General features: G+C 47.8%; 1 protein-coding gene across 1 annotated transcript in view; it reads right to left on the reverse strand.

Annotated features, from left to right (window-relative positions):
• Window positions 1-20,330, reverse strand: part of RCAN1 (regulator of calcineurin 1) — a 48,010-nt gene extending 27,680 nt beyond the window's left edge. The window contains exon 1 of the mRNA XM_072138713.1: window positions 20,020-20,330. Coding sequence (XP_071994814.1) covers window positions 20,020-20,208 — 189 coding nt within the window. The 5' untranslated portion in view covers window positions 20,209-20,330. The remainder of the gene's footprint in view (window positions 1-20,019) is intronic.
• Window positions 20,331-25,649: the final 5,319 nt, after the last annotated feature.

A 25,649-nucleotide genomic window follows, 5' to 3' on the forward strand; every position in this document is an offset into this window, starting at 1 on the left:
TTATCTGTTGGGTTCCAAGCAGTCAGATCTTCACCAACCAGCTCATTATTACTTTGTATCCTGCTTGCTCAATCAGCACAAGTTAGTTAGAGGGAACCTACCACCACATATCTACCTATAAAAGGTAGATTGGGTGGTAGGTACATCTAAAGGACGTGAGGATAGACCTTTTAAGGGCTAATCCTCGTGTCCCCACAATCTTTTGATAACTTTTATTTGGCTAATATGTACATTTTTTTAAAGCGGCTACTGTGGCGTGGAGTAGCCAGAGCTGAGGCTACACGGCACAGCTACTCCACGCCCCAGTAGCCTCTTTGTTCCTCCTTCCAGAAATCTTCGACGCACTGCTCCTCATAGCTGCGCACCCTTGTCCGAGAAACCGGCTCCAAAGCCGGAGCCACTGCACATGCTCAGACAAGGGCGCGCAGCTACGAGGAGCTGCACACCGAAGATTTATGGTAGGAGGAACAAAGAGGCTATACGGCGAGGCTACTCAACACCCCTGCAGCCGCTTTAGAAAATTTACATATTAGCCAAATAAAAGTTATCAAAAGATTGTGGGGACGTGAGGATTAGCCCTTAAAAGGGCTATCCTCACGTCATTTAGCTGTACCTACCATCCGATCTACCTTTATAGGTAGATATGTGGTGGTCGGTTCACTTTAAGAAGCGATTGCACACTCTGAATTTCAACATGTCCAATCCTCAACATGCCCACCCTCGCCTCTTCTCAATGGGCTCAGAGGCACATGCCAAAAAAACAAAAACAAAACAAAAAAAAAAAAAGGTTACTGCCCTCTTGACTAGTTTAAATGAATTCACTCCTAAACCTCTTTTTTAGTGGACAGGTCCCCTTTAAAACACATAGATGACTTTTATGGATCTAACTTCACGGTCCCTTTCTAATCTCTTCTTCCATAGGTTTTGTTTCCGACCTTTGTATGGACATTAAGCAGCATTTGTTGGAAGACGCCGGAGAAGTGTAAAGTATCAGATGGAAAATATTAACACAGAGCGACCCTAAAAGGTGGCAGCACTTTCTGTAATAGATACTGGATGGACAGAACATATCTGTCATAGCTCCTATACTGACCTGACTCACAAGGTCAGCCGGCAAGACCGGCCTCACATCGGGGCAGAGGGGGGGGGGGGGGGATGGAGGAGGCCAAACAAATATTAAACATCTGCAGCTCCTATCATAAAACCCTATAATTACCCAGGGCGGGCGACACCTGCTAAGCAATGGAAAATAGCTGCACAATGAAAACAGACGTGACCCGTGCCAAGGAGGAGAACAAGGCTATAAATAAGACGAATAACAAGGTGATAAGAATATCAAGACACAATAGGGAAAGCAATTGTGATTTCTTCTTTAGGTGCAGAGATTTAAATAAAAAAGGGCGTGGCCACAGAGAACTAGAATGTCAATGGCAAAAATAAACCAAAGAAATCTGGAAATATCAGTCATAAGGCCACAGCACAGTAAACTTAAAGGGAACCTGTCATCACATTAAAAAAAAAATTACAGATAGTGACAGGTTCCCATAGAGCCCCATTACCTAACTGACACCCTTCTTTTACATAATCAAGCTTATTGTTATATTCCCTAGCATCAGAGGGGGCGTCCCTTCTCAGCCGTCCCCTCCCATCTACTCCTCCGCATGTTCCATGCCTCTACTCAGCATGTCATGTGACCAGGGTGATGTCATCTGTGGTCCTGTTACATTTGGAACGGCCACCCCACGTATTTATCTGATCACATGAAATCGAAGCAGCCGCCATGGACTTCTACTCCTCTATGTGCTTCCATGTAGGCTGCTGTGATTTCATGTGATCCGATACATGCATGGGGTGGACATTGCAAGAAGGAGCAAGAAGGCAGGGCAGTGCAGTAAACACTGCATATACCGGACCCCATTACTATCATTGGACAAACAAACTGATTTTTATTACTTTGCTGCCATGGAAAAGGAACCATTGAGGGATGAGGACAATGCTTTTTAATAGTAGTCTTTAATTAGGAATTTATTTTGGGTGGGTTAATTTATATGGCACGTTCTCTCTAATCCCATAGGAATCCGTCAAGGGTCTTTGTATGGAGAGAAGTTAAGAAGATCGGGAAAATATGTTTCTAGACATGAATGGAGAAGGAAATATCTTTTAGTTTTCCCCATTTCCTAAAGTTTAATCTCCAAATTACTTGAAAAAAAAAGAATCTACACATATTTACAGCCATCAAAGAAGGATTAGATTAATCTCCATTCACTTCAACACAACTAACCCCCGTTTCTACACAAGAAAAAAAAAAAAAAAACTCCGCTTAAATCCAGGAAATTAAAAGCGGAACGGAAAAAATGTCTCAATAATAATTTAATTATGGAATTTGGAGAAAATAAGGCACTTCAGGAACTTTCCATGAAGCTGGAGACATTGCACGCTTACATTTTATAGAGGGTAAATCCTCTAAGTGAAATAATTGCTTATGAGAGATTACATATACGGTGCTGGACAAGCTGATCCTATGGAAGGATTTATAGTGCTCGGTATAAAGCTACAGGGCCATAGGTCATACATAGGAACCCCCTCCGACATATATAGATAGGGCCCCCATTTAGTATGCTCTTGGGGGCTAGTACAGGTCAGTAAAACTTATTTTCTAATACGCTACTTATGGCTGATCAATTCTGGCAAAAATTACCATGAAGATTCTAGATTTTAATCTCGCCTCCCCTATGTATACCCCCAACATATCTCTATGCCCCCAATTTATTAATGCTGCATCTACTTGGCTACGCACCCCCTCTCCCATCTCTCCTTCTCCTGTTACCCTCGTACCATTGTTTTTGTATCTTCGAATCTCATTTTGTTGCCCCCAACTTATTTCTCCCAAGTCCCTTGTCTTCCTATGTTGCCCCCTACTTACAGTATTTCTCCATGCTGCTTAGCGTTCTGTGTTGCTCCCTACTTATTTCTCTATGCCGCTCATCTTCCTATGTTGCCCCCTACTTATTTCTCTATGCCGCTCATCTTCCTACGTTGCCCCCTACTTATTTCTCTATGCCGCTCATCTTCCTATGTTGCCCCCTACTTATTTCTCTATGCTGCTCATCTTCCTATGTTGCCCCCTACTTATTTCTCTATGCCGCTCATCTTCCTATGTTGCCCCCTACTTATTTCTCTATGCCGCTCATCTTCCTATGTTGCCCCTACTTATTTCTCTATGCCGCTCATCTTCCTATGTTGCCCCCTACTTATTTCTCTATGCCGCTCATCTTCCTATGTTGCCCCCTACTTATTTCTGTAGGCTGCTCATCTTTCTTTGTTGCCCCCTGCACCTGTTAAAATTAGCAGTTTCCAGGAGCTCCCTACTCCAAATTTAGTTAGTTCTGCCTTTAGCTTTGTACCTGGATCTGAGCTAACATCTGTACTTCTAAAAGGCAATGAGCTGATGGCTGAGCTCTGATCTGATGGTAGCTCCGCCCCTGTTCCATTGTTGGCTCCATGAGGAACCCAAATTTTTAAAACATCGGAGACTAAAAGAAGTGGACAGACAGATCCTTCTTTTCATATGTTATGCGATATCTCCCTTGTGTGTTCTTCCGTTTTGTGGTGACTTTTCTTCTCCTTTCCCCTGTTGAAAATGTAAATGTGCTTACTAACCGTTACTAACTTTACAGCCAAAATCATAAAATAAAGCCGGATGAAAATGGCCGACTTCGTCCGTTTCCCACTCGCTCAACAATTCCATGCCGTTTATTGGCCCAATAATAAATGGCATAATAATAATTTTGCTATTTTGTGATAGATTTCGCGAGTCATTAAACGAAGCTTACCGTTTTCCATGGTCGTAATTGCGTTAGTAGTGATATCAGCCCACAATATGCTCAAATCTCCAATTACGTCTCACTTCAAAAGTGGATTTTCTGTATGAAGCCACCACATGAAAGTAACAGGATCTGGAAGGTGGTCAGCTACTTGACAAACTGGTAATAATAATAATAATAATTCCTTTATTTATATAGCACCTACAGATTACGCAGCGCTGCACAGAGCTTTCCAAATCAGTGCTTGTCCCCAATGGGGCTCACAATCTAATCATGTTTTGGAGTGTGGGAGGAAACCGGAAGACCAGGAGGAAAACCACACAAAAACCACAGAGAACATACAAACTCTTTGCAGATGTTGACCTGGACGGGACATGAACCCAGGTCCCCAGAACTGCAAGGCTATAGTGCTATCCACTGAGCCACCGTGCTGCCCATGCTTTTCTGCTGACAAGTTCCCTTTAAGGAATACTTCCCAAACGTAACCAGTTCCCTACAATCAATTGACAAGATGCCAAGACATTGAAACAGCATGGTCTTCCTTGTCCAATCCTGGAAAACTTATTTGCAGATTTCCTATAAAAGGTATAACAGGAAGTAATAAGATAAAAAGATCAAAACTGGTGCAAAGAATATTTGGAGACATTGCTGCGGCCAACCAATCAGCTCCTTGCTTTCATTTACAAAATAAAGAATTGGTAGATTCTGATTGGTTATCATTGGGGACTACTTCATCCAGCACCGGTTTCCATATTGTTTCTCCCGTCTTATCTGTTCGGAGAGCGCTGAAATAATCTCCACAGAGGAAACATTCGTGGTCCATACGCCCCACGGAAGACGTCCTGGTATTTTGGGCCTGGTCACTGGGGTCCTCATGGAAACACTGATTATATAGGCAGCTTGTTAAAGGAGTGATATGTAAAGCAGCAGCTGCTGCGACGGACGGAAAAAGAGTGCGGGATCCAAGAGCCGGGCTTGTAGGAGCACTTACCGGATCGTTCATGTATGACCTAAGAGGAAGAACCACTGGCACAGCACATTAGAAGCTGATCTCAGAGGGGAGGTCACCGCTGCTATAAAAAACCTGTAACATGGAGAGACACAACAGTAAGACTGGCCTCGACATGTTATCAAGAGGATCCTCATCCAAGTATTACCGTATATACTCGAGTATAAGCCGACCCAAGTATAAGCCGAGGCCCCTAATTTTACCACAAAAACCTGGTAAAACCTATATATTTTTTTACTCGAGTATAAGCCGAGTTTGGGTTTTCAGCACATTTTTTTTTTGTGCTGAAAAACTAGGCTTATACTCGAGTATATAAGGTAAATACTAAATTACATACTGCATGTGATCACTGCTGTGCCCCTAATCAATTTAGTCTTGGTTCCTTTGAAATCCACCTAACCGTTCAAAAGATATGATCCCCCAAAGATATTAGACAAGGGGGCGGGGACTTTTTTATCTTCAAGGCTACTGCCCCTTACTAGTATAAGGGAATAGAAAAGAAACGTACAAACCTTGCAATAGTCGCAATTCCTGGCACATGGCCAGGAATTGTAACTATTTTCCCCCTTACAGCACCTTCATGACAAGTGGGTGTGGAGGTCTTGAAAGGGACTTGAAACCGACCGGTACTGGTACAGGCTATAGTACAATTATACAGCAGGAAACCTGCTGTATATATCAGGAGGACAGAGCCTCTAGATATATTCAATATTCATTCAGGGTGGACAAGCTTCACATCATGGTGTACCAATGCGTGATAACACCCCTCCCCATATCTTTGTAAACCTACCCTTATGGTGCATTCAGACCGCCATGTGCTGGAGAGGAGGCCCCTCCCTCCTCCATAGGAAACAACAAGAGCATGCTCTATCATTTCCCGGTGTATGGCTTGGAACGCATACCGCCTCCGGGCCACCATTGCCGTCTATGCCGACGTATATATGCGGTCTATTTGGATGTATACGCGGCTGCAAATTTACGGTCACCTATACATCCCCCCAGACGGCCGTGTAAATGCACCCTTAGGCCTTTACAATCAATTTTTATTTAAAGGGGTTAGAAAACATGATGCCACAACTGTACATGGGTCTGGTGACCAAACCTCCGAATTAGGCTGATCAGGAAGAAGCGCGGCGGCCGACCCCACACGAGAGGAAGGGGGGTTGGCGGCCGACCCCACACGAGAGGAAGGGGGGTTGGCGACCGACCCCACACGAGAGGAAGGGGGGTTGGCGGCCGACCCACACGAGAGGAAGGGGGGATGGCGGCCGACCCCACACGAGAGGAAGGGGGGATGGCGGCCGACCCCACACGAGAGGAAGGGGGGATGGCGGCCGACCCCACACGAGAGGAAGGGGGGATGGCGGCCGACCCCACACGAGAGGAAGGGGGGATGGCGGCCGACCCCACACGAGAGGAAGGGGGGATGGCGGCCGACCCCACACGAGAGGAAGGGGGGATGGCGGCCGACCCCACACGAGAGGAAGGGGGGATGGCGGCCGACCCCACACGAGAGGAAGGGGGGATGGCGGCCGACCCCACACGAGAGGAAGGGGGGATGGCGGCCGACCCCACACGAGAGGAAGCGGGGTTGGCGACCGACCCCACACGAGAGGAAGGGGGGATGGCGGCCGACCCCACACGAGAGGAAGGGGGGGATGGCGGCCGACCCCACACGAGAGGAAGGGGGGGATGGCGGCCGACCCCACACGAGAGGAAGGGGGGGTGGCGGCCGACCCCACACGAGAGGAAGGGGGGGTGGCGGCCGACCCCACACGAGAGGAAGGGGCCCACTTCTGGTAAATGTTTTAAACAGCTGAAGTGGTAAGTTTTCACCTGTCACCCCTTCAAAAAAGGTCAACATAGAAGAGGGGGGCCACCAATGTAACCAATGTGGTCTCATCAGTGGAAACCCCAGTAAGCTGTACTCGGACCCTTATGTGTTCCTCCATGTACCATGAATAAGAGGACACCTAATCCTGAGAATCATGGCCTCCTCACATCAGTGGCTGCTAATACATGACAACAAAGAGTCTTCTCTCTGTCTCTCGCCCTCAGTGCGATTGCATAACTTCACCTCAGTCGAGCCCTGCAATTTGGTTTTCCAATTACTCGCGGTTGGCGGTGCCAAACAAAAGCTTGTAGCGGCATCGGGCCCATCCTCGGAGAGATTTTTCCATTGACACACCTCTAATGAGCAGCCTCCCGTGATAATGACCTCATGGAAAATGTCACCGGTCCCTCTTCAATAACTCACTTACAATGTTTGTTGCGGCTTCACACTTTCAGGAATGTCAGCTCCAGCAATTAAAAATTCATTTCATATTATATTCACATAACTAAGAAAAATAAAAAAAGTGGCAGAACCACTTGGCTCCGATACGCAGAAGTGACAAGGATGACTGAAAGTTCTTAAAATAAACCGCATCTTCCACCCACACCCAGTCTTTGTTCACCCTCCAGATGAGAATGTGGTAGCGTCGTTTTTGCAAACAGCGCCACACCGGTCCACTGGCTGCACGTGGTATTGCAGCAAAACCTCATCCTTATCCTGTCAATAGAAGTTGTCTTTGTGGTAAAGACACATCCACCAAAGCCTAAAACGAGGCCACAGGGGTCACCACAATGCCCAACCAAACACACTTCCTATCCCTCAATAAAATAGATTATAGGCTTCACCCAAAAAGGTGGACACCATCATTTGTTGCCATTATTACTTTTCCTATCCAGTCTCTCCCAAAATGGCCGCCGACAGCTGCAGATAAGATTCTTGTTTACCACAGACAGGCCCCATCATTGGCCCCCGATTAGGTCGGTGACTTGCAGGAGCTTCCCTAAAAAGGACAGCGACACTAAGAACAGACTGGAGGGATCCATGTTTTTGGGCTATTTCATGCCTAATGAATGGTCATATTTGGTATTTTTAAATAATTTTTTATTCTTCCGATTTATACAGGTAAAAACCCTCAGCGTGTTTCTGGTCACGGATTATGATGAAAATTAGCTGTGAATGGAAGGACTCTGGATGTATCTGCTTATATTTCCTACCAGGATGGTCATCATATGGAAATAGCCCGGAAAATCGCGTCTAGCACAAACATCTCTGACTATTCCGATGAGCAGTGAGATGAATCCTCGGTGGATGTAACGGAGCGTGACCACCTCTGAGGGAATATTATGTACACAAGGTCACAGCCACACAACACCAAACATCTGCTGCTGGTTATACAAGTGTCAGAGGGAAATCGGGGCAGGTCACAAGGGGACAGTGATCATCGTGTAGAGCACTGGGAAAGATGTGAGGTCAGGGCCCTACAGATCCCAGGGGCCCGGCAGTACGTGAGCTCAGAAGTATCCAGCGGGGGAAGACATTCTCATGTCAGACTTTGAGCTCTGTTCACACCCGCACTAGAGGCTTCATTGCAGACATAGTGCAAACATAGTACCCACTCACAGTGATTGACAGTGATAGTTCTGATGACCCCGCCCACACACAGTGATTGACAGTGATAGTTCTGATGACCCCGCCCACACACAGTAATTGACAGTGATAGTTCTGATGACCCCGCCCATGCACAATGATTGACAGTGATAGTTCTGATGACCCCGCCCATGCACAATGATTGACAGTGATAGTTCTGATGAACCCGCCCACACACAGTAATTGACAGTGATAGTTCTGATGAACCCGCCCACACACAGTAATTGACAGTGAGTCCTGATGACCCCGCCCATGCACAAAGATTGACCATGAAAATCCCGATGACCCCGCCCACAAACATTAACAGTGAGACTCCTGATGACCCCTCCCACACACAAGGATTAACAGACAGTCCAGATGAACCCGCCCACACACAAGGATTGACAATGAGTCCAGATGAACCCGCCCACACACAAGGATTGACAGTGATAGTTCTGACGAACCCGCCCACACACAAGGATTGACAGTGAGTCCTGATGACCCCGCCCATGCACAATGATTGACCGTGAAAATCCCGATGACGCTGCCCACAAACATTAACAGTGAGACTCCTGATGAACCCTCCCACACACAGGGATTGACAATGAGAGTCCGCATGACCCCGCCCACAAACATTGAGGGTGAGAGTCCTGATGACCCCGCCCACACACAAGGATTAACAGTGAGTCCTGATGAACCCGCCCACACACAAGGATTAACAGCGAGTCCTGATGAACCCGCCCACACACAAGGATTGACAGCGAGTCCTGATGACCCCACCCACACACAAGGATTGACAGCGAGTCCTGATGAACCCGCCCACACACAAGGATTAACAGCGAGTCCTGATGAACCCGCCCACACACAAGGATTGACAGTGAGTCCTAATGACCCCGCCCACAAACAAGGATTAACAGCGAGTCCTGATGAACCCACCCACACACAAGGATTAACAGCGAGTCCTGATGAACCCGCCCACACACAAGGATTAACAGCGAGTCCTGATGAACCCGCCCACACACAAGGATTAACAGTGAGTCCAGATGAACCCGCCCACACACAAGGATTAACAGCGAGTCCTGATGAACCCGCCCACACACAAGGATTGACAGTGAGTCCAGATGAACCCGCCCACACACAAGGATTGACAGTGAGATTCCTGATGACCCCACCCACATAAAGTGACGGGCATAGAAGCACTGAAGTTTTCTAAAATAAAGATCTCCATATGAGTCATGATTATCCCCCCCTAGCACAATGGGCTTATGATGGAAGCCCCCCTCCTGGTACATTAAGTCCATGGCTATGCCAGCGTCCAGATTTATGCCGGCTGCGCATAAACCGTGCAAACATTCCAGGTGAACGTTCGTACTTCACTGAAACTCAGTACTTTACATTACTCTAACTAGATTTATAAACTAGAATGTAGGGAGATTTTTACGAGGAGAAATTATTATAAACACATGCGAAATACGAGGTAAAAAAACGTTGGCGCGCTGCCAGATGGTAAATGATATCAGCGCCGGCCCGGGTCATGCTCTGCAATAAATAAGACATCCATACAATGCACTCGCAGCGCACGCTGCACATATTGCCCGGTAATAGAGTCCTGGCTTTGTAGGATATTTTCCATACCGGAAGATTTTAAGACACCCCCGGCGCTTCTGCTTACAAGGCTGCATTGTTTCATTGTGGGGTATGGAAAGCCGGCGGCTGCTGACTCAGGCACAGCGGTAACTTGGCCGCTTCCCGCACTGGGTCAGGGGTTCTCGGCTAATCTTTAAGAATGAGACGAGAGCGACACTGACTGCACTGTACGAGCGAGAGTCACACACATGACTGGCACATCTCGTGCTGGAGTGACTCTGCAATATTCCCAAAATAAGTACATTTTTTCTCCTCCCATCTAATCTGTTATTTAATAAAGTCAGCATGGGGTTAATAATCACCATTTCATCTAATCGAGTAGTCAAACTACTTTTCCTCTGCCTTTAAAGAGGACCGTCACCCCGAACATGACCCCCACAAAATGTGCCCCCCCCCCCATACTCCTCACCCCAGCCCCTTTCTCCCCAGACAGTTTTTAAAAAAAAATTTTTTTGTGTTAAATTGCTTTAAAGCGATCCGACCTCTTACTAAATAAGAGATCGGATTCTCCTATCTTGAGCCCGGGCATTAATTAGGGGGCCGGCCGACACACCCCCTGTCTGCGGAGCATCGCATGTATTGCGTAATCGCTGCTGGCTCTCCGAGATGGGGCGATGTATGTAAGCCTGGCGCGGCCGCCCGGCAATGTATAGGGGAAAGTCTGCGGCCGCATCTCGGAGAGCCGGCAGCGATTACGCAATACACGCGATGCTGTCGGCTTCTCCTACAGGTCTCCGCAGACAGGGGGCGTGGAGGGGGTGTTTCGGCCGACCCCCTAATGAATAAGGCCGACTGCCCGGGCTCAAGATAGGAGAATCCGACCTCTTATTTAGTAAGAGGTCGGATCGCTTTAAAGCAATTTAACACAAATAAATTTAAAAAACAAACTGTCTGGGGAGAAAGGGGCTGGGGTGAGGAGTATGGGGGGGCACATTTTGTAGGGGGTCATTTTTGGGGTGACAGGTCCTCTTTAACTCTGTAAATGTACCTCGGTAAGACAAAAAATTAAGTAGGACTGTAGGATCAGACTACGAAAGCTTTGTTTGTAGTCTGTTACTATGGACACAACAAAATGGTTTTGAGACTGGAGCCTTTAAGTGTTATTTAAAAGTGCAGTTCATTGATTTTCAGTCCATATAAAAGGATAATAAGACACGAGACGTCCCACTATCTATGCAGAACTCTTCGGGCGACTCTTCGGCCTTTCATCTTTATTTGTGCTCTGTTTTTATGAGTTTGTTGGGATGGAAAAAAATTGTAAAACAATTGACAAGAGTAAAACATGTCCTGGGCAGAGTCCGGGAGGGCAGGAGAGGTCAATGAATCCCTCCGATGGAAAACAAACAGAGACCTGACCTTCATCCCAGGATGATGGAAGGTGGAAAAAGAAATGTCAGCACGGGAGGCACAGATGGTCGAGGAACTGCCCAATGTGCACTAAATGGATCTGTGTTCAGCCATGTAACCACTCTCCCACCAGGACACATATATACATTATAGACTATGCCTCTCCCAAAGGAAGCACCAAATTCTTTCAATGAAGCTCATAAGACTCTATGATCCGATCCGATCAGGTATGGAGGGTCACATGGAGGTAAAGTATGAGATGGCCACATCCCTTTAAGGAAGCCATAATGGCCGTAGGTTGTTACAGAGCATAAATAGCAGCAGCGCATCTTGCAGGCCGCAGCACCAGGTGCTGGTGGAGGGCAGAGCGCACCTCCCACCCAAAACCATAAACATGTTTTTGATTTTGTGGTTAGTACGGACTGATGTGCTGCCTGGTGTAAATTTAGAGAAAACCATCTAATCTTAGCTTCAAAAGTGAGACGCTGCTAAATATATTTTCAGTGGCTGCGAGAAGTCTGCGCTGTAACCAGTCCTGAAGCTCCCGGTAATGATAGGACATGTCCATGGGAACAGCTGTAATCAGCCCCGAACATATGCGCCAAACCTACAGCTGCAAGACTAATTGCTCCTTTACAGAGTCCTGAAAGCCCCGCCCACACACCAGATGATTGACACCTCTTCCTGCATCAGTGTGTGTACACAGAAAGATGTCACTGTGAGGGCGGGGTTATTGGAACTCTCACTGTCAATCACTGTGTGTGGTCGGAGTGATCAGGACTCTCACGGTCAATCACTGTGTGTGGGGCGGAGTGATCAGGACTCTCACTGTCAATCACTGTGTGTGGGGCGGAGTGATCAGGACTCTCACGGTCAATCACTGTGTGTGGGCGGAGTAATCAGGACTCTCACGGTCAATCACTGTGTGTGGGCGGAGTAATCAGGACTCTCACGGTCAATCACTGTGTGTGGGCGGAGTAATCAGGACTCTCACGGTCAATCACTGTGCGTGGGGCGGAGTGATCGGAACTCTCACTGTCAATCACTGTGTGTGGGGCGGAGTGATCAGGACTCTCACGGTCAATCACTGTGTGTGGGCGGAGTAATCAGGACTCTCACGGTCAATCACTGTGTGTGGGCGGAGTAATCAGGACTCTCACGGTCAATCACTGTGTGTGGGCGGAGTAATCAGGACTCTCACGGTCAATCACTGTGTGTGGGCGGAGTGATCAGGACTCTCACGGTCAATCACTGTGCGTGGGGCGGAGTGATCGGGACTCTCACTGTCAATCACTGTGTGTGGGGCGGAGTGATCAGGACTCTCACTGTCAATCACTGTGTGTGGGGCGGAGTGATCAGGACACTCTTACTGTCAATCTCTTAGGGCGGCACGGTGGCTGAGTGAGTAGCACTTCTGCCTTGCAGCGCTGGGGTCCTGGGTTCGAATCCCACCCAGGTCAATATCTGCAAAGAGTTTTCGTGGGTTTCCTCCGGGTCCTCCGGTTTCCTCCCACACTCCAAAACATACTGTTAGGTTGTTTAGATTGTGAGCCCCATGGGGATAGGTACCAATTTGACGTGCTTTGTGCAGCGCTGCGTAATCTGTGTGCGCTATATAAATAAAGGAATTAGTTAATTTGTGGGCTGGGCCATTAGAACTCTCACTTCAATCACCGTATGTGGTTGGGGTAATCAAGACTCTTGCTGGACACAGGACTCTCACTGCCAATCACTGTCTGTCCTAGGAGTTCTTTCAAAATGCTTTTCAATCATACATTTTGCCCCAAACCATAAAAATCCCATATATCACAATGCTTATGATAATAAGGAATCCCAATTACAGGCGGTCTCCAACTTAAGGACACCCGACTTACAGAAAACCCCTAGTTACAGACGGACCCCTCTGCCCCCTGTGACCTCTCTGGATGTTACTATAGTCACAGACTGCAATGATCAGCTGTAAGGTGTCTGTAATGAAGCTTTATTGATAATTCTTGGTCCAATTACAGCAATAATTTTGAAACTCCAATTGTCACTGGGGCAAAAGAAAAAATTTGTCTAGAACTTCAATTATAAAATATACAGTTTCGACTTACATACAAATTCAACTTAAGAACAAACCTCCGGACCCTATCTTGTATGTAACCTGGGTACTGCCGGTACTGTGTGGGCGGGGTTATTGGAACTCTCACTGTCAATCACTGTGTGTGGGTGGGGTTAACCGGACTATCATCGTCTCTCCTAGGAGTCCTTCCAAAATCTAATCTGCTTTTTAATCTCATACAGTTTGCCCCAACCATATAAACCCCATATATCAGAGTTCTGAGCTTTTATTATTCATTTTCTACTGTCAGCTAGGGCAGGAGAAATCACCTCCACCTCACAGATATTCTGTACCAAAAAACTTACTGCGACTCCATGAGGTCCAAGAAAGCAGAGGTGATGCCTCATGGGATGAAAACCCCTATAACACAGAATATACAGCATGTGTAACGGATGTGTGTTTGAGGGGGGCCATGGCCCTGATCACTATCAAATACAAAGCAAACCCATTCGTTAATAGATGATGTGTTATTAGATCAACTATCTTATTCATTCAATTATACATCTACTTTTATGAGGTTTTTTTGTCACATTTTGCTACAAAATTAAAACTTTCTCCCACATGGTACCCACAAGCTCCTTTAGAATTAAAGTGTCCCCATGGCAACAGACCACAAACAATCCCTTTGTAGTCAGATTCTCCAGTCATACTTCTTTCCCATCCCAATTAAGGGATAAACGGATAGGAGAGTGAGTAAAGTATTAGACTACGCTGCATATCATTGTAGTCTGTAACCACGGAGACATATTAGTCTGTATAGAAGCTGTAGGTACAAAATATTAGGCGTAACCTGGTTAAAGTTACTTATTTTTCCTCTTCGTAGCTGCCTCGGATGTAAAAGTGTGCATGACCTATAATAAAAAGTCTCTTTATAATCAAGAGCTTATATTATACATTTCATGCGCAGGATCCATCTTATCTCTTATAGCTTTCTAAAAAGTTACTAAGAAGTTTGGTTATAGTAAGGGTGATGCCACACATGGCGTATTGAACCCATTTTTGGTCCATTTTTAAGCAGTCCGTTAAAAAAACGCATCCGTTTTTGACATTATCTTAATTAAAACTGGTCAGAAACGGATGTGATTTAAAAAAAACGGACCAAAAACGGGTTCAAAACGCCCTGTGTGGCATCACCCTTAGGCATACATCCACACTGGTCCCATCGAGACCGGACTGCCGAAACAATTTCAATCCAGGTCATCCTAAAAATACTAATCAGGTATCTACAGGCCAAGGGAGTGGCTCGTCAGAATGTGACCTAAGGGTTACATAAAAGAAAACATGTCAGGAGAGGTTAGCGTTACCCAATCCTGAAATTGTTAAAACCCAGCTTTTCCTAGTCTCTAGCATCATTCAATGGAATTTGGGAAAGCTGTGTGGAACTAAGTTGGTGGCCATTGCAGCTTCCCTTCACCCCTAAAATGGATATAGCATGGCCTGACAAGAGTTTGCCATTCAGCTTCCATGGAAAGCGGAGTAGAAATCTTAAGCGTCCCTCGAAAACAGCTTTCCCAAAAACAGATCCTTTAACAAATGTTGTGTTTAAAGATCGTAAAACGACTACAACAAATCACCCGAGATTTCCATCATTAAACCCGTCTGGAATTATTAAGTAATGGAATCAGACGTGACCTTGTTTCCACATATAGTCTATAAATTTACAGCGCGCCTCGTTTTTCCAATAATATTAATGGAACAATTTCAGGAGAGGAATAAATCCGGTGACGTTCTTAAAATGGACAGAACCTGGAAAATGGAAATTAAAATGTCAAAAAGGCCGACGTTCTCCAGATCAGCGTTATTAATGATGGGGAAAGCGCTGGTAAATCTGTCAGAACCCGTAATGAGAAGTTTTTACAAGCAATGAACCGACTAGGCCTCAAAGCCTCCCCTAAAGTAGTGTAAGGGGTTTCCAAGCAACAGATATCACTGGCAGTGGTTGACAAAACACCAGGTCCATATGGGCTTTATTCAGGGTGAAATTTACCTCAGACTCTCTCTATTCCTCCGCAATTCCCTATAAGAAACTATAAGAAAAGCCAAGCATTCGCTTGTGTGGGGGTCTTGAGTAAGATAGTGTTCACAATAGCAGCCAGCATTAGCCTAAGGCTACATTCACTCGGGGAGAGGAGGGGGAGAGCGCTGCTCACCCCCGCCCCTCTCCATAAGAATACACAGTCCCCGGCGCCGCATGCCGTAGAAAGATAGGCCATTGAAGTGTATGGGGACGTTTATAGGTTTTCTAGCAGTCCGTTAAAAATCGCATGCGTTTTTGACAGGTTTTCCAAATTTACGGAATTAAAAACGGACAAAAATGCATGCAATTTTTAACGGACTGCTTAAAAAAGGACCAAAAACGGTTTCAAAACGCCATGTGTGGCATCACCCTTAGTCTGCTCCTAACCCATGAGGATACGCAGTAAGCATAATATCAGTAGGGATCAAACCGGTGACAAATATGGTGCTCTCTCATCGCCCCCTCAACTATTTAAACAGGGTTAAAAAAAAAAGTCTGAATTTCGTGAACCATGAGCCATTATTATTTTCAGCTATTTTAATATTGGCAGAAAGACTGTGAAAATCGGATTTATATTGCTAGGATTGTTGCTAGGTGGGTGTGTCATCACACTGCTGTGCTCTCTGCAGTAAGTTGCTTCGCAGTTCCTTTCATCTGCTCTGAGTAACTGCTGCAACAAACTAAAGTTTGCTACAGCTCTAACTCAGAGCAGAGGTGAAAGGTTGTGGAGAACATCAAGGTATGATTACGCATCCCTCTCTGTCTCTACATGTTGTGGATTGTCATTTGAAAAATCTGCATGAAAATTTGCATAAAAACGGTATAGTTTTTTATGCGGATTTGTGCTATTTGTAGTGTTAGGAAATACTCCCAGTTCACTTTGAGAAAATCCAATCCTGAAATATAACTCCATATCTCACAGTCCTGCAGCTACTAAGAATATTTATAAAGGTATGATTACTTATCTCTGCAGGGGGAATACCCCCAGTTCATCCTGAAATATAAATCCACATATCACAGTCCTGCTGCTACTAATAAAGCACACAAAGGTCTAATTACACATCTCTCTAGGGATAATACCCCAAACTGGCTTCAGCTGCACATGGTTACACCTGCTCATACATCGTCTTTAAAGCCATACGGCACCCTACGGACACGCAAGGGTTAAGTGAACCACGTGATGAAGCGGAGGAAGTGGTGAGAACTCATGAATCCATTAAGTCCCCCCCCCCCACATTAATATTTAATGCAGGAAAAAAACATTTTTCTCGTATTAGGAGCATTTAGGACGTTTTTGGTTAGATTCGCATTTAACCCTTTGGGCGCTGCTCCCCTTCACATCTGACATGAGCCCTGTGCCCAGTACTGTACAAATCCTATAATCCGGAATCTCATAATCCAGAAGCACTAAAGACTCACTAATGGTTTATGAGAAAGTTACCAAGACAGACGGCGCCCCCTACTGCCCATATATACAGCATAAGGAGAAGCCAATTGTAATCAACAAGATATAACACGCTCATACAGCGCCCCCTGGTGGCCGCTGCGGGATTTACCCCGATTATGGTTTGTTTTTGGAAATATTCCTTTCAAACAATTTGTAGGAGTTTCTCTTATTACCATTTCCGGATCATTTGAACTTACACATCGAGGTTATGTTGCTGAAGCTAAAACCAGATGTGGATCAGGAGCTGCTATTTCCGTGGGCCCTATGATGCCCAGTTCTATCCCAAATAACTCCATAGCTGCCTTTTTGTTTAAAGGGGTTGTCCAGAATCGCTTTCTTTCAGAAACAGCGCCACCCCTGTGTGTAGGTCGTGTGTGGAACTGCAGCTCTGTCCAGTTTGTATCAATAGAACCGAGCTGCAATACCCGGCACAGCCAATGGATAAGGGTGGCGCTGTTCCTGTAGGAATCCTCTCTGTCCTGACATGCCCTTTTATTGGTGTGTTCCCAGCATGCACTGGGACGGTGTCTGTGTCCCTCCCAAGGACTCACATCATAGAGCGATTAAAGGGGAACTCCACAGCAAGCACATAGAGGAGATCCTAACAGCGACAGCGGATGTGCCGTCCCCTCTCCATTGGGGGGCGCTCTCTCATAGTATAGCTCCACCCCCCTACTTGGAAGAAACACCCACCTGTCAATTTATTTAAATACTGCCGAGAGGAATAACCGAGGAAACGCACAAAACAAGTGAAATGAACCTGGAGAGAGATTCTCCTTATATCTAGAAGGATAGAAATGTTTCCTACACGTCTGGATGGGGCCTTATATTAGGGAGGGGGGTAGAAATATATTTGTATATAGGGTCCGGTCTGGGTCTTCTGACCCTATACTCATAATGACCTCTCCATAGGGAGTGGGAGCCACCGGGTGGAGATGGAGGTTGTCAGGGGTGTCAGATGTCGGACCCCCATCCATCAACTATTATACATACACCATTAGGAGACCCCTGTAAATACTAAAGGCCTCAGGACCGGTCATCAATGTCACATCACCGGGGTCCAACTACTAACATCAGTGACCAGCAGATTACAGGGGGGTCACAGCCCGAGAACCAAAGGAATGGGGGACGCCTGAAGACCACTAACTTGTTAGTATTGTCTGGGGTCTGCATATATTTAGGGGTCTAGCCTTGGTTGTGAATATACTTTGGGGTCTAGTCTGGGGTCTGCATATATTTAGGGGTCTAGTCTGGGGTCTGCATATATTTAGGGGTCTAGTCTGGGGTCTGCATATATTTAGGGGTCTAGTCTGGGGTCTGCATATATTTAGGGGTCTAGTCTGGGGTCTGCATATATTTAGGGGTCTGCATATATTTAGGGGTCTAGTCTGGGGTCTGGATATATTAAGGGGTCTAGTCTGGGGGACTGGATATATTCAGGGGGGTCTAGCCGGGGGTCTGGATATATTTAGGGGTCTAGTCTGGGGTCTGGATATATTTAGGGGTCTAGTCTGGGGTCTGGATATATTTAAGGGTCTAGTCTGGGGTCTGGATATATTAAGGGGTCTAGTCTGGGGTCTGGATATATTAAGGGGTCTAGTCTGGGGGTCTGGATATATTTAGGGGGTCTAGTCTGGGGTCTGGATATATTTAGGGGGTCTAGTCTGGGGTCTGGATATATTTAGGGGGTCTAGTCTGGGGTCTGGATATATTTAGGGGGTCTAGTCTGGGGTCTGGATATATTTAGGGGGTCTAGTCTGGGGTCTGGATATATTTAGGGGGTCTAGTCTGGGGCCTGGATATATTTAGGGGTCTAGTCTGGGGTCTGCATATATTTAGGGGTCTAGTCTGGGGTCTGCATATATTTAGGGGTCTAGTCTGGGGTCTGGATATATTCAGGGGTCTAGTCTGGGGTCTGGATATATTTAGGGGGTCTAGTCTGGGGTCTGGGTATATTCAGGGGTCTAGTCTGGGGTCTGGATATATTTAGGGGTCTAGTCTGGGGCCTGGATATATTTAGGGGTCTAGTCTGGGGCCTGGATATATTTAGGGGTCTAGTCTGGGGTCTGCATATATTTAGGGGTCTAGTCTGGGGTCTGCATATATTTAGGGGTCTAGTCTGGGGTCTGCATATATTTAGGGGTGTAGTCTGGGGTCTGCATATATTTAGGGGTCTAGTCTGGGGTCTGCATATATTTAGGGGTCTAGTCTGGGGGACTGGATATATTCAGGGGGGTCTAGCCGGGGGTCTGGATATATTTAGGGGTCTAGTCTGGGGTCTGGATATATTTAAGGGTCTAGTCTGGGGTCTGCATATATTTAGGGGTCTAGTCTGGGGTCTGCATATATTTAGGGGTCTGCATATATTTAGGGGTCTAGTCTGGGGGACTGGATATATTCAGGGGGGTCTAGCCGGGGGTCTGGATATATTTAGGGGTCTAGTCTGGGGTCTGGATATATTTAAGGGTCTAGTCTGGGGCCTGGATATATTTAGGGGTCTAGTCTGGGGTCTGCATATATTTAGGGGTCTAGTCTGGGGTCTGCATATATTTAGTGGGTCTAGTCTGGGGTCTGGATATATTTAGGGGGTCTAGTCTGGGGTCTGGATATATTCAGGGGGTCTAGTTTGGGGTCTGGATATATTTAGGGGTCTAGTCTGGGGGTCTGGATATATTTAGGGGTCTAGTCTGGGGTCTGGATATATTTAGTGGGTCTAGTCTGGGGTCTGGATATATTTAGGGGGTCTAGTCTGGGGTCTGGATATATTCAGGGGGTCTAGATATATTCAGGGGGTCTAGTCTGGGGTCTGGATATATTTAGGGGTCTAGTCTGGGGGTCTGGATATATTTAGGGGTCTAGTCTGGGGGTCTGGATATATTTAGGGGTCTAGTCTGGGGGTCTGGATATATTTAGGGGTCTAGTCTGGGGGTCTGGATATATTTAGGGGTCTAGTCTGAGGTCTGGATATATTTAGGGGTCTAATCTGGGGTCTGGATATAGTTTGGGGTCTGGATACCCTCTGATTTGGAGCTGGCTGTTCCCGGGGGTCCTGAGCCCCCCATAGAGCTGTTTATTTCTCTGAGCTGATGTTCTGGTGGCTGCAGGGTCTCCCCATGTACAGTCTGTACCCCCAGTATACAGAGCCCCCTGAGGCCTGCACTCACCCTGCAGCGTACGTCATAGAAGACCCCCACGTCCAGGTTGCAGCAGATGACGGAGGTCGGCAGTGATCGCAGGTCGATGTCCTCCATATCGATATCCAAGAAATCCCAGTCGTTGGCGGGTAGCTGCGGGCCCGGGGTCTCCTCACACACCCCGAGGTGGGCTGCGAACTCCCGTAAGGCCTGGTCCATGACGTCAGCAGCCGCGGCCGTCAATCACAATGACATCACAGAGCGCAGCCGCCCGCACATCACCCCAGGACTGCACGATGACTCCGCGCTGACGTCACACCGGGACCGGGGCGCGCCGCAGCGACACCTCCTGGCAGCAGGGGGAAGCGCCACTGCAGCGGGAGAGCAGCGACACCTGCTGCTGAAACACGGCAACTACTACTGCAGTCTGACAGAACTGCGGCTACGGCGACACCTACTGGCAGCTGTGGAGAACTGCAGCTAAACCTGAAAATTATAGTTATCACTGCATTATTTCATGTATCTTCCATATTACAAGTAGTAAATTCACCCTACAGTCACAAGAGTCTGAGAGACATCTTCAGCCAAGACAATATTTGCTGACTTGCCTCTACATCAGGCATGTGGAGTCTGTACAAAGAGGGTCTCATTCAAAACTTTGCTCAAAAAAGTGGTCTTAGTTGGATAAATGGATGGTCTACTCACAGAGAGACAACTTCCATAGAGTATGATGGAATCAAATCAGTATAAATAAAGGTTGGGAAGATTTTACTGTATAGAGAGCTTCCATTCACTGATTAGAGGCTGTATACATATAGTAGTTGTTAGCTCCCCCTAGTGGTACCATATAAGCACCTTATAGGTGATATTGTAGATTGGGTTCACTGATGACCCATTTTATGGCAGCACATAATGGGGTGTAGTCTGTATGTATGAGGTTTAGCATGAAAAAGTCTCATATTGTAGAGTCTAAGACAGAGACTTAATAGCCCGGACTGGAAAACTATATAGAAGGACTATTCTTCCCCCATAGTGATTATGCACATGTGACTGATCTTTCACCACAGAGGGCAGGGCCGGGGTGCCAAGGCTTTGGGTGGAGATGTTCTTCAGGATCCTGAGTTAGATCATTACCTGAGCCTTCCCTGGAGAGGACTGTTGTGCTGAGAACTCCTTGAGTTGTGTCCCGCTGCCCCTTCCTCCCGCTCGCTCAGTAATCAGCTGCCAGTGTTTGGTGACATTTTTAAATAAATAAAGATACGGGTAACCTTGAAAGCTCTCAGCCGCGACTTGTGGAAACATCACCTCTGGGGACCTCCAAGCACTGGAGAATTGCCTGGAGAGAGAACCACAAGTGCAGAAGACGTTCCATGGCCCAAATATAGAGAAACTATTACAAGTTTTAATTAAATCAAATTTTCGTTATCTAAAAGTAGAACGTCCAGTGCCCCTCTCTGATACATCGTCCAGTGCCCCTCTCTGATACATCGTCCAGTGCCCTTCTCTGCTACATCGTCCAGTGCCCCTCTCTGATACATCGTCCAGTGCCCTTCTCTGCTACATCGTCCAGTGCCCCTCTCTGATACATCGTCCAGTGCCCCCCTCTGATACATCGTCCAGTGCCCCTCTCTGATACATCGTCCAGTGCCCCTCTCTGATACATCGTCCAGTGCCCCTCTCTGATACATCGTCCAGTGCCCCTCTCTGATACATCGTCCAGTGCCCCTCTCTGATACATCATCCAGTGCCCCTCTCTGATACATTGTCCAGTGCCCCTCTCTGATACATCGTCCAGTGCCCCTCTCTGATAGATCACCAGTGCCCCTCTCTGATAGATCACCAGTGCCCCTCTCTGATAGATGATCCGGTACCCATCTCTGATACATCGTCCGATACCCGTCTCTGATTGATCGTCCAGTGCCCCTCTCTGATACATCGTCCAGTGCCCCTCTCTAATAGATCGTCCAGTGCCCCTCTCTGATACATCGTCCAGTGCCCCTCTCTGATACATCGTCCAGTGCCCCTCTCTGATACATCGTCCAGTGCCCCTCTCTGATACATCGTCCAGTGCCCCTCTCTGATACATCGTCCAGTGCCCCTCTCTGATGCATCATCCAGTGCCCCTCTCTGATACATTGTCCGATACCTGTCTCTGATAGATCGTCCGGTGGCCCTCTCTGATACATCGTCCAGTGCCCCTCTCTGATACATCGTCCAGTGCCCCTCTCTGATACATCATCCAGTGCCCCTCTCTGATACATCGTCCAGTGCCCCTCTCTGATACATCGTCCAGTGCCCCTCTCTGATAGATCATCCAGTGCCCCTCTCTGATACATCGTCCAGTGCCCCTCTCTCATAGATCGTCCGGTGCCCCTCTCTGATACATCGTCCAGTGCCCCTCTCTGATACATCGTCCAGTGCCCCTCTCTGATACATCATCCAGTGCCCCTCTCTGATACATCGTCCAGTGCCCCTCTCTGATACATCGTCCAGTGCCCCTCTCTGATAGATCATCCAGTGCCCCTCTCTGATAGATCACCAGTGCCCCTCTCTCATAGATCGTCCGGTGCCCCTCTCTGATACATTGTCCAGTGCTCCTCTCTGATAGATCACCAGTGCCCCTCTCTGATACACAGTCCTGTGCCCCTCTCTGATACACAGTCCTGTGCCCCTCTCTGATACACAGTCCTGTGCCCCTCTCTGATAGATCGTCCAGTGCCCCTCTCTGATACACAGTCCTGTGCCCCTCTCTGATAGATCGTCCAGTGCCCCCCTCTGATGCATCATCCAGTGCCCCTCTCTGATACATCGTCCGGTGCCCCTCTCTGATGCATCACCCAGTGCCCCTCTCTGATAGATCATCAGTGCACCTCTCTGATACACAGTCCTGTGCCCCTCTCTGATACATCGTCTAGTGCCCCTCTCTGATAGATCACCAGTGCCCCTCTCTGATAGATCACCAGTGCACCTCTCTGATACACAGTCCTGTGCCCCTCTCTGATACATCGTCCAGTGCCCCTCTCTGATACATCGTCCAGTGCCCCTCTCTCATAGATCGTCCGGTGCCCCTCTCTGATACATTGTCCAGTGCTCCTCTCTGATAGATCACCAGTGCCCCTCTCTGATACACAGTCCTGTGCCCCTCTCTGATACATCGTCCAGTGCCCCTCTCTGATACACAGTCCTGTGCCCCTCTCTGATAGATCGTCCAGTGCCCCCCTCTGATGCATCATCCAGTGCCCCTCTCTGATACATCGTCCGGTGCCCCTCTCTGATGCATCATCCAGTGCCCCTCTCTGATAGATCACCAGTGCCCCTCTCTGATAGATCACCAGTGCCCCTCTCTGATAGATCACCAGTGCCCCTCTCTGATACATCGTCCAGTGCCCCTCTCTGATACATCGTCCAGTGCCCCTCTCTGATACATCGTCCAGTGCCCCTCTCTGATACATCGTCCAGTGCCCCTCTCTGATACATCGTCCAGTGCCCCTCTCTCATAGATCGTCCGGTGCCCCTCTCTGATACATTGTCCGATACCCATCTCTGATAGATCGTCCGGTGGCCCTCTCTGATACATCGTCCAGTGCCCCTCTCTGATACACAGTCCTGTGCCCCTCTCTGATAGATCGTCCAGTGCCCCTCTCTGCTACATCGTCCAGTGCCCCTCTCTGATACACTGTCCTGTGCCCCTCTCTGATAAATCGTCCAGTGCCTCTCTCTAATCAATTGTTCGGTGCCCCTCTGTGATAAATCGTCCTGTGCCCCTCTCTGATAAATCGTCCAGTGCCCCTCTCTGATAAATCGTCCTGTGCCCCTCTCTGATAAATCGTCCAGTGCCCCTCTCTGATAGATCACCAGTGCCCCTCTCTGATCAATCGTCCTGTGCCCCTCTCTGATAAATCGTCCAGTGCCCCTCTCTGATAAATCGTCCAGTGCCCCTCTGTGATAAATCGTCCTGTGCCCCTCTCTGATAAATCGTCCAGTGCCCCTCTCTGATAAATCGTCCAGTGCCCCTCTCTGATCAATCGTCCTGTGCCCCTCTCTGATAAATCGTCCAGTGCCCCTCTCTGATAAATCGTCCAGTGCCCCTCTCTGATAGATCGTCCAGTGCCCCTCTCTGATAGATCACCAGTGCCCCTCTCTGATAGATCACCAGTGCCCCTCTCTGATACATCGTCCAGTGTCCCTCTCTGATAAATCGTCCAGTGCCCCTCTCTGATAGATCATCCAGTGCCCCTCTCTGATACATCGTCCAGTGCCCCTCTCTGATCAATCGTCCTGTGCCCCTCTCTGATAAATCGTCCACTGCCCCTCTCTGATCAATCGTCCAGTGCCCCTCTCTGATAAATCATCCTGTGCCCCTCTCTGATCAATCGTCCTGTGCCCCTCTCTGATAAATCGTCCAGTGTCCCTCTCTGATAAATCGTCCAGTGCCCCTCTCTGATACATCGTCCAGTGCCCCTCTCTGATAAATCGTCCAGTGCCCCTCTCTGATACATCGTCCAGTGCCCCTCTCTGATAAATCGTCCAGTGCCCCTCTGTGATAAATCATCCTGTGCCCCTCTCTGATAAATCGTCCAGTGCCCCTCTGTGATAAATCATCCTGTGCCCCTCTCTGATAAATCGTCCAGTGCCCCTCTCTGATCAATCGTCCTGTGCCCCTCTCTGATAAATCGTCCAGTGCCCCTCTCTGATATATCGTCCAGTGCCCCTCTCTGATAAATCGTCCAGTGCCCCTCTCTGATCAATCGTCCTGTGCCCCTCTCTGATAAATCGTCCTGTGCCCCTCTCTGATAAATCGTCCAGTGCCCCTCTCTGATAAATCGTCCAGTGCCCCTCTCTGATCAATCGTCCTGTGCCCCTCTCTGATAAATCGTCCAGTGCCCCTCTCTGATAAATCGTCCAGTGCCCCTCTCTGATAAATCGTCCAGTGCCCCTCTCTGATCAATCGTCCTGTGCCCCTCTCTGATATATCGTCCAGTGCCCCCAATGCCATTCACTTGTGGAACGCGAAGTACCCCTCTCTCCTGTTGTGCCTAGTGACCCCTGTGGTGGAAAGCCTAATGGCCTTTGGTGGTGGAAAGTCCAATGGAAGACCAATGTTCCCTCTCTAATGGCACAGTTAGAGTCCTTCTCTGACAAGGGCCAGTGCCAAAATCTGGCAGAACAGATAGTTCCCTTCTCTGGTGGAACATGTAGTGCGCATCTCTGGTGGAACACCCCAGTGTCCATATCTTTTAGTATGCCTACTGCCCATCTCTGGTTTAATACCCCATTCAGCTGTCTAGTGGAACTTGCAGTGTCCCTCTCACTGGCAGAATGCCCCAGTGGAGCACACCAGTGCCAGTCTGTGGTGGAAAATGTATTGCCCTTCTATGGTAGAGTACACCAATACCGATCTCTGGTGGAACATCCCAGTGCTCATCTCTTTTGGAATCCCCCAGTGCCCCTCTCTGGTGGAATGTCCAATACCACTGCCTAGTGGAGCCTGCAGTGCCCCTCTCTGGAGGAGTCCCCCAGTGCCTCCCTCTGGTGGAACATGCAGTGCCCCTCTCTGGTGGAACCCGCCCCTGTCTCTCTCTGGCGGAATGCCCCAGTGCCCCTCTCTGGTGGAGCCTGCAGTGCCACTCTCTGGTGGTACACCTAATGCCCTTTGGTGG

The sequence above is a fragment of the Engystomops pustulosus genome, chromosome 2 (assembly GCF_040894005.1).
Source record: "Engystomops pustulosus chromosome 2, aEngPut4.maternal, whole genome shotgun sequence".
NCBI classification, from domain to species: Eukaryota; Metazoa; Chordata; class Amphibia; order Anura; family Leptodactylidae; genus Engystomops; species Engystomops pustulosus.